The 10440-nt window shown below is 42.4% G+C and overlaps 1 protein-coding gene across 1 annotated transcript in view; it reads left to right on the forward strand.

The window, feature by feature from the left end:
• KDM5C (lysine demethylase 5C) overlaps window positions 1–7732 on the forward strand; it is a 51737-nt gene extending 44005 nt beyond the window's left edge. Inside the window, exon 23 of the mRNA XM_068247959.1 lies at window positions 6750–7732. Within this exon, the coding sequence (XP_068104060.1) occupies window positions 6750–6758 (9 nt within the window). The 3' untranslated portion in view covers window positions 6759–7732. The remainder of the gene's footprint in view (window positions 1–6749) is intronic.
• Window positions 7733–10440: the final 2708 nt, after the last annotated feature.

The following is a 10440-nucleotide window of genomic DNA, read 5'->3' on the forward strand; positions in this document are numbered from 1 at the left end:
ACCCCCCCTCCCCCCGTGTACTGTATGCATCTATCCCCCTGATCACCTGTCAATCACCCATCAATCACCCCCTATCACCACCTGTCACTGTTACCCATCAGATTAGACCCTAATCTGCCCCTTGCGGGCACCCAATCACCTGCCCACACGCTCAGATTGCCCTCAGTCCCCCCCTTATCAATTCGCCAGCGCATTACTTACATCTGTTCTTCCCTGTAATAACCCACTGATCACCTGTCAATCGCCTATCAATCACTCCCTGTCACTGCCACCCATCAATCAGCCCCTAACCTGCCCCTTGCGGGCAATCTGATCACCCACACCAATAGATCGCCCGCAGATCCGACGTCCGATCACCTCCCAAGTGCAGTGTTTACATCTATTCTCTACCCTAAACACCCACTAATTACCCATCAATCACCCCCTGTCACTGCTACCTATCAGATTAGACCCCTATCTGCCCCTAGGGCACTCAATTACCCGCCCACACCCTCAGAACACCCTCAGACCCCAGTCCTGATCACCTCGCCAGTGCATTGCTTGCATCTATTCCCCCCTCTAATCACACCTTGAGACACCCATCAATCACCTTCTGTCACCCCCTAGCACACCTACCCATCAGATCAGGCCCTAATTTGCCCCGTGTGGGCTCCTGATCACTCGGCCAAACATTCAGATCCCCCTCAGACCCCCTTCCGATCACCTCCCCAGTGCATTGATTGCATCTATTTTCCCCTCTAACCACCCCCTGAGACACCCATCAATCACCTCCTGTCACCCCCCTAGCACTCCTATCCATCAGATCAGGCCCAATACAACCTGTCATCTAAAAGGCCACCCTGCTTATGACCGGTTCCACAAAATTCGCCCCCTCATAGACCACCTGTCATCAAAATTTGCAGATGCTTATACCCCTGATCAGTCATTTTGAGACATTTGGTTTCCAGACTACTCACGGTCTTGGGGCCGTAAAATGCCAGGGCGGTATAGGAACCCCACAAGTGACCCCATTTTAGAAAAAGACACCCCAAGGTATTCTGTTAGGTGTATGACGAGTTCATAGAAGATTTTATTTTTTGTCAAAAGTTAGCGGAAATTGATTTTTATTTCTTTATTTTTTTCACAAAGTGTCATTTTTCACTAACTTGTGACAAAAAATAAAATCTTCTATGAACTCGCCATACACCTAACAGAATACCTTGGGGTGTCTTCTTTCTAAAATGGGGTCACTTGTGGGGTTCCTATACTGCCCTGGCATTTTAGGGGCCCTAAACCGCGAGGAGTAGTCTAGAAAACAAATGCCTAAAAATGACCTGTGAATAGGACGTTGGGCCCCTTAGCGCACCTAGGCTGCAAAAAAGTGTGTCACATGTGGTACCGCCGTACTCAGGAAAAGTAGTATAATGTGTTTTGGGGTGTATTTTTACACATACACATGCTGGGTGGGAGAAATCTCTCTGTAAATGGACAATTGTGTGTAAAAAAAAAAAAATCAAACAATTGTCATTTACAGAAGTATTTCTCCCACCCAGCATGGGCATGTGTAAAAATACACCCCAAAACACATTATACTACTTCTTCTGAGTACGGCGGTACCACATGTGTGACACTTTTTTACACCCTAAAGGTGGCCATACACTGGCCCGATTCCTGGGATCGAATCTGCTGCCAATCGTTCGCGGTAAACGCACCCGCCGATCCGATTTCCTCCCGAAATCGGATCGGTCCGTTGATCGCGCCGTGCGGGAAATTACCCTCGATCGCCCGCGGGTAGGGAGCGCGTCGCTAGCGGCGGCAGGTCCGATCAGGTATACATTACCTGACGCTGGCTCCCGGGCATCTTCTCCGCGCTGCACGGCTCTATTCCGGCTCCATCCCGGCGCTTCCTGTGTCACTGCAGTGAATGGAGGAAGCTCTATTTGAACTTCCTTGTCACGGAGTGACACAGGAAGCGCCGGGATGGAGCCGGAACAGAGCCGTGCAGCACGGAGAAGATGCCCGGGAGCCAGCGTCAGGTAATGTATACGGGGGGGGGGACAGGCTGAAATCGATTCACAATCTGTTTGCAGTAAAGGCAGCCATACGATCCCTCTCTGATCAGATTCGATCAGATAGGGATCTGTCAGCTGGTCGATCTAATGGCAAATCGACCAGTGTATGGCTACCTTAAGTACACTAGAAGCAGTAAAGTGTTGTACCGTGTTAGCCATGAGTAAAAGCAAGAAGTTTTGAATCAGGATGATACCATTTATTGGCTAACTTAGAGATGGATAAACAGTGAGCTTTCGACTTATAAAAAGCCTTCGTCGGACTGGTTCCTGACCAGAACTGAAAAACACAGCTTATATACACTGACATACAGAGGAGAAACATTCTTTAGCAAACATAAATGTAATTAGATGCCTTAACTGTTACTGAGGAGGCTTTCCCAGGCATCCTATCTAAATTGATAAGATCAATAGAATCCTCAACATGACATAAAGCAGACTCTGGTGATGAAGAGACATCGTAAATTCCGAATTCAAATGGTAACTGGCCTGGTTACATGCACCATTAATTCTAAGCTTAAGAGAATTGTGGCATTTAAAGCCAGCACCTGAAAGCAAATAAAATGAATAGTGACAGTGAATTCCATCTTACACAGCATATGGCACAAAAATGAATGAAAAGATAGAAAAATTAAAAGAACTGTGGCATTTAAAACCCATCGTACCAGCACAAGAAGTTGGAGTCCTTGTTTAAACCATCTTGCACAGTTTTGAACCAATGTATAAACTTAGTTTCTTGTGTTAGTCTCATGTTTCCCAATTTGAAGCCACCCATTAATACAGTGACGCGAAAATCGCTTAAACTGTGTCCAGGTAAACACAAATTATACTGATCTCCCAATACCAACACACTTTTGTTTACCTGGACACAGTTTAAGCGATTTTCGCGTCACTGTATTAATGGGTGGCTTCAAATTGGGAAACATGAGACTAACACAAGAAACTAAGTTTATACATTGGTTCAAAACTGTGCAAGATGGTTTAAACAAGGACTCCAACTTCTTGTGCTGGTACGATGGGTTTTAAATGCCACAGTTCTTTTAATTTTTCTATCTTTTCATTCATTTTTGTGCCATATGCTGTGTAAGATGGAATTCACTGTCACTATTCATTTTATTTGCTTTCAGGTGCTGGCTTTAAATGCCACAATTCTCTTAAGCTTAGAATTAATGGTGCATGTAACCAGGCCAGTTACCATTTGAATTCGGAATTTACGATGTCTCTTCATCACCAGAGTCTGCTTTATGTCATGTTGAGGATTCTATTGATCTTATCAATTTAGATAGGATGCCTGGGAAAGCCTCCTCAGTAACAGTTAAGGCATCTAATTACATTTATGTTTGCTAAAGAATGTTTCTCCTCTGTATGTCAGTGTATATAAGCTGTGTTTTTCAGTTCTGGTCAGGAACCAGTCCGACGAAGGCTTTTTATAAGTCGAAAGCTCACTGTTTATCCATCTCTAAGTTAAGTACACTAAGGGGCCCAAAGTCCAATGAGTACCTTTAGGATTTCATAGGTCATTTTGCGACATTTGGTTTCAAGACTACTCCTCACGGTTTATGGCCCCTAAAATGCCAGGGCAGTATAGGAACCCCACAAATGACCCCATTCTAGAAAGAAGACACCCAAAGGTATTCCGTTAGGAGTATGGTGAGTTCATAGAAGATTTTATTTTTTGTCACAAGTTAGCGGAAATTGATTTTTATTGGTTTTTTTCACAAACTTGTGACAAAAAATAAAATCTTCTATGAACTCACCGTACTACTAACGGAATACCTTGGGGTGTCTTATTTCTAAAATGGGGTCATTTGTGGGGTTCCTATACTGTCCTGGCATTTTAGGGGCCCTAAACCGTGAGGAGTAGTCTTGAAACAAAATTTCTCAAAATGACCTGTGAAATCCTAAAGGTACTCATTGGACTTTGGGCCCCTTAGCGTAGTTAGGGTGCAAAAAAGTGCCACACATGTGGTATTGCCGTACTCAGGAGAAGTATAATGTGTTTTGGGGTGTATTTTTACACATACCGATGCTGGGTGGGAGAAATATCTCTGTAAATGACAATTTTTTTTTTTATTTTTTTTTACACACAACTGTACATTTACAGAGAGATTTCTCCCACCCAGCATCGGTATGTGTAAAAATACACCCCAAAACACATTATACCTCTTCTCCTGAGTACGGCAATACCACATGTGTAGCACTTTTTTGCAGCCTAACTGTGCTAAGGGGCCCAAAGTCCAATGAGCACCTTTAGGCTTTACATGGGTGCTTACAAATTAGCACCCCCCCAAAATGCGAGGACAGTAAACACACCCCACAAATGACCCCATTTTGGAAAGTAGACACTTCAAGGTATTTCGAGAGGGGCATGGTGAGCCCGTGGCAGATTTAATTTTTTTTTTTTTTTTGGTCGCAAGTTAGAAGAAATGGAAACTTTTTTTTATTTTTTTTTTTATTTTTTTTTGTCCCCAAGTGTCATTTTCCGCTTACTTGTGACAAAAATTAATATCTTCTATGAACTATGCCTCTCAGTGAATACTTTGGGATGTCTTCTTTCCAAAATGGGGTCATTTGGGGGGTATTTATACTATCCTGGAATTCTAGCCCCTCATGAAACATGTCAGGTGGTCAGAAAAGTCATAGATGCTTGAAAATGGGAAAATTCACTTTTTGCACCATAGTTTGTAAACGCTATAACTTTTACCCAAACCAATAAATATACACTGAATGTTTTTTTTTTTTTTAATCAAAAACATGTTTGTCCACATTTTTCGCGCTGCATGTATATAGAAATTTTACTTTAGTTGAAAAATGTCAGCACAGAAAGTTAAAAAATCATTTTTTTGCCAAAATTCATGTCTTTTTTGATGAATATAATAAAAAGTAAAAATCGCAGGAGCAATCAAATAGCACCAAAAGAAAGCTTTATTAGTGACAAGAAAAGGAGCCAAAATTCATTTAGGTGGTAGGTTGTATGAGCGAGCAATAAACCGTGAAAGCTGCAGTGGTCTGAATGGAAAAAAAGTGGCCGGTCCTTAAAGGGATACTGTAGGGGGGTCGGGGGAAAATAAGTTGAAGTCACCCGGGGCTTCTAATGGTCCCCCGCAGACATTCTGTGCCCGCGCAGCCACTCACCGATGCTCTGGTCCCGCCTCCAGTTCACTTCTGGAATTTCTGACTTTAAAGTCAGAAAGCCACTGTGCCTGCGTTGCCGTGTCTTCGATCCCGCTGATGTTATCAAGAGCGCACAGCGCAGGCCCAGTATGGTCTGTGTCTGTGCAGTACACTCCTGGTGACATCAGCGGGAGCGAGGACACGGGCGTGCAGGCGCAGTGGTTTTCTGACTTTAAAGTCAGAAATTCCAGAAGTGAACCGGAGGCGGGGCCGTAGCATTGGGGAGTGGCTGCGCCAACACAGGATGTCTGCAGGGGACCATTAGAAGCCCCGGGTAAGTTCAGCTCACTTCCCCCCGACCCCCCCCCCCCCCCCCCCCTACAGTATCCCTTTAAGGGGGGTAAAGCCCACGGTCCTCAAGTGGTTAATTTTTTTTTTTTTTACGTCGTTTGAAACGACTATAGCCGTATGTGTGTACGCACCTTGAGGCTGGGTACTTGCATTTAATTTTGATAGGCAAATGGTTGCCCAGTTTTACCATTTCAATGTAATATATGAGCATACCTACACAATCTGTCCATAGTACAGTCTTCAAAATCTGTTACCACTCATACTACATGGAGGAGGTAAAATTGGTCAGTGATTGGCTAATCAAAATTACATTTGCATGTTTGCACCCTAAATTCATACTGTTTGTCTATGCAAATGAGCTTACCACTTTTTGACACTTGCTTTCCAGGGAAACAGAGAGGGACTTAAATAGAATGGTATGCTTTTTATTGTAAGAATTTTAGAGTACAGATTCTCTTTATGTTCTCCTGGGCCCCTCTGTGCTGTTTCTGCCACTCCCTGCTGCGATCCTGGCTTGTAATTGGTTAGCAGCCATGTCTTTTGTTTGTAAATAGGCTGAGAGGAGCTCAGTCTGTGACTCCCACAGAGCCTGCAAGGGGCGTGGAGAGGGTGTGTATAGCTTCTATCCTATCACAAGCAGAGCTGCACATTCCTGCCAGAGTGCCTGAACCTGACAAAGCCATCAGAGGAAAGAAGATTAGATTATATAACTGAGATAATACAGCCACTGTGCAACTAGGAAAGGCTGCAGTAAGACAGACCACATTAGAACAGGTATAGGAACGTATAGGATAGAAGAAATAAGGCTGAAAATTTTGTTAGTCTCTTTAAGACTAACACATCATTCAGTTCACATCATCAAAACGTGGATGGCCGTGCATTTGGAACGCAATGAGCACGAATACGTGCCATCTGCGTTTGCATGCGTTGCGTGGCTGATCCTATTCACTGAAAGTGAATGGGTCAGCTGTGCGTTTTGTTAGAAAATGCGTGTAGCATGTGTCCCCGGGCCGCACTGGTCCGGAACACATGCAGTGTGAACATCAGACAGTGCGGTCTTTGCACTTCTGATGTCCTGCGTGTCGGCCTCCTGCACACATTGCCGAAATCTGGACGGCAACACGTGTAGTGTGAACGGGGCCTAAGACAATTTCTTAGTATGACTAGTACCATATGTACATATGTTTATTTCCTTGTGTCACGTCATGACCTGACTCCATATGTTTTGTGTTGCAGCGCTTGTGACATCCAGCTTGGTCCCCTGACACTTGCAGAATCTGGGCCAGTGACACTCCCCACCAGACACATACTCTGTTGTATCTCGCTGATGAATAGTGAGAGGTGGCTGTGAGGCGTGAGGATGAGACCTGGAGCCCTCCTTCCCTCTACCTTACACAACTGCTCTCATCCCCTCCTGGACTATGGGGAGTACTTCTTCTTCTTCTCTCTGGGGACACCTATTGGAATCTGGTGCTACTTTCATGGAACATTTGACAATACTTTTCCTAATGACCCTCGGAGACATGGAGAGGGGTTCCTCTGTTCTTTGTATGTCTGACTTAAAGCAATTATACTGGCAAGATTCTCCATAGCCCCCCTGCAGGGTGAAGTGCGAGAGGTCCTTGATGTTCTTCCTGCCCTAGAGGAATGACGCCCTGAAGAGCATGTTTTATTTTTACCCCCTTCTGCCCCCAAAGCCCTAAAACCGCAAGACCAACACCAGCATCTGGTGCCGTGTGGGCGGGGCTTCCTTTGTCACAAAGCCAGTAGGAAGAGTGGTGGTGTTTGGGGGGTGGGGTCACCTCTTATTTATTCCCTTTTTGTGTTTTGATAGTTTTCACTAATGTTCCCTTTTCTTCCTCTTCCCTCGATAATCCAGGATCCACGGGACGCCCCGCACCTCCTACCCCTGTACAAACAGGCTCTTTGTTCAGGACACTTTGTTTAGAAAAGTTTAAAGGAAAAAAAAAAAGGAAAAAAAATTTCTAGGTAATGTTAAAGGTTAAAAAAAAAAAAAAAAAAAAAAAAAAAAATACCCTTAATACTCCGCTCTGGAGGCTTATCTTTTCTGACCTGTAGAAATAAAGCTCGAAGTTTTTGGACTTTGTCTCCCCGTTTGCATTGCAAGGCAAACAACAAGCTGTATTATACCTCAGTATTGCAGACGTTTATTTTACATAAATTAAGTTTAGCATCACTATAAATTGGCTGGGACTTGGTTTATGCTGGTTGGTGTTTCTTTTATCACAACAGGTTGTATTTGGAAAGCTGCAAATGCGTTACTGTGTAGTATGAGCACCGTGCATTTGAAGCATGGTGTTGCGTTGAAAGCAGTTTTTTTTTTTTTTTTTTTTTTTTTTCCCCAGGAATGAGCTCTGAATAGATACAGTATATTGTTGCGTATAAGACTACTTTTTAACCCTTGAAAATCTTCTGAAAAGTCGGGTCATCTTATACGCCGGGTGTCATTGATGCCGGGTGATACGCCCTATCCTGTTACCGACTCTCAGATCTTGCTGCTGAGGACTGTAGTGAAGCGGCGCAGGCGCACATGTGTAAGATCTGAGAGGCAGAGAATGAGGTAAATAGGATTTAAGGGTGGGCCAGAAGGGTGAAAGAGGCGTGTTTTATGGGCACAGCGCAATCTATTCTTCCATACCGCTCTGATAAACAGACCAGGAGAGCTGACCAATCCACTCAGGGAGAGTTGATCAATCCAAACAGTCAATCGCCTGTATACTGTTATATACTGGGTACCACATACAGTACAGCACCAGTATCTGTTCATACATAGCACCAGTATATGCTGCTTTATTATTTTAATTTGGTGTGCGTTGGAAAAGGGGTAGTCTTATATGGCGAGTATATCCCAAACTTTATATTTTAACTGTGAAAGTTGGGGGGTCGTCTTATATGCCCAGTCGTCTTATACGCCGGAATATACGGTATTCATGCCAAAAACGTTGCTCATTAATGGAAAAAAAATGTTTTTCAGGCAGATAAGGTCTGATGTAATTATCTTATCGAACACATTAGCAGAGCGCAAACTCCGTTCCGAATAGCTATTTGAGTAGCTACCTACTCAAAATAATTTTAATGTGTTTGTAGAAGTTTCAGGCAGATAAGGACTGATGTAATTATCTTATCAAACACATTAAAATTATTTTGAGTAGGTAGCTACTCAAATAGCTATTCGGAACGGAGTTTGCGCTCTGCTAATGTGTTCGATAAGATAATTACATCAGACCTTAATGGAAAAAAAAAAAGTTTCAGGCAGATAAGGTCTGATGTAATTATCTTATCGAACACATTAGCAGAGCGCAAACTCCGTTCCGAATAGCTATTTGAGTAGCTACCTACTCAAAATAATTTTAATGTGTTTGTAGAAGTTTCAGGCAAATAAGGACTGATGTAATTATCTTATCAAACACATTAAAATTATTTTGAGTAGGTAGCTACTCAAATAGCTATTTGGAACGGAGTTTGCGCTCTGCTAATGTGTTCGATAAGATAATTACATCAGACCTTATCTGCCTGAAACTTTTTTTTTTTCCATTAAGGTCTGATGTAATTATCTTATCGAACACATTAGCAGAGCGCAAACTCCGTTCCGAATAGCTATTTGAGTAGCTACCTACTCAAAATAATTTTAATGTGTTTGATAAGATAATTACATCAGTCCTTATTTGCCTGAAACTTCTACAGAGGATGGGCCTCAGAAGTAGGGTAATAAAACCCTCTGCTAAACTTTTAACTGTAAAAAGAAGTAAAATTGATTTGTTTTTATTAACCAGTTCGGCCTATCTGGACGAGCTTCCTCGTCCAGATAGGCACTGCTGCTGCCGCCGCCTCGTGCGCGCGATCGGGCGCGCCCCCGCTGCCCGCCGCTAGCCCCCCCGATCAGTGAATGGGAATATAATTCCCATTCACCGATCTATCTTCCCCGCAGAAATACCGACGCTTTCTCTCCAGAGAGCGCGGTATTTCTGCCCCCAGGAAACATTTTCCCCTGCTTTAAAGTTCCTAGATGCGAAATCGTTCGCATCTAGGATTTTTTTCACTGTGGCCATCTTGTGGCCGAATAGTAAACTGCACCACAATTCACTCTTAATTTAAAAAAATATATATTTTACATTTAAAATTAACAGTTTCCCTCCCACACCAAAAATTACCCACATACACTTTTTTTTATTAAAAATTAAAATAAAAAATACAATTAAAACAAAAACATTAATAGTTACCCAAGGGTCTGAACTTTTTAAATATGCATGTCAAGAGAATATGTTATTATAAAATTTAAAATTATAAGCTTATAAATAGTGATGGACGCAAATTGAAAAAATGCACCTTTATTTCTAAATGAAATATCGGCACCATAAATTGTGATAGGGACATCGTTTAAATGGTGTAATAAGCGGGACAGATGGGCAAATAAAATACATGAGTTTTAATTACGCTAGCGTATATTAATTTTAAACTATAATGGCCAAAAACTGAGAAATAATGAATTTTTTTCATTTCTTTCTTAATCTTCCTGTTAAAATAGATTTAGAAAAAAATAATTCTTAGCAAAATGTAGCACCCAAAGAAAGCCTAATTAGTGGCGGAAAAAACAAGATATAGATCAATTCATTGTGATAAGTAGCAATAAAGTTATAGGCGAATGAATGGGAGGTGAACGTTGCTCGGATGCATGAGATTTTCGGACTGCGGTGCTGAACCGGTTAATGAGCTACATTGTTGGCATGCATATTTAATGTGCTATTGAGATACCCTGGGTCTGTTAACTTAAGCGTCTTCAGTTAAATGACTCTGATGAGTTTTTAGATGGCTCAGTGTCTTTCTAAACTATAAAAATAAAAAAAAATCTCTGCCATCTCTAGTTGGTGAAGGCTAAACTGGAGACCATTTACAAATAGAAATTATG

The sequence above is a fragment of the Hyperolius riggenbachi genome, chromosome 8 (assembly GCF_040937935.1).
Source record: "Hyperolius riggenbachi isolate aHypRig1 chromosome 8, aHypRig1.pri, whole genome shotgun sequence".
Classification (NCBI taxonomy): domain Eukaryota; kingdom Metazoa; phylum Chordata; class Amphibia; order Anura; family Hyperoliidae; genus Hyperolius; species Hyperolius riggenbachi.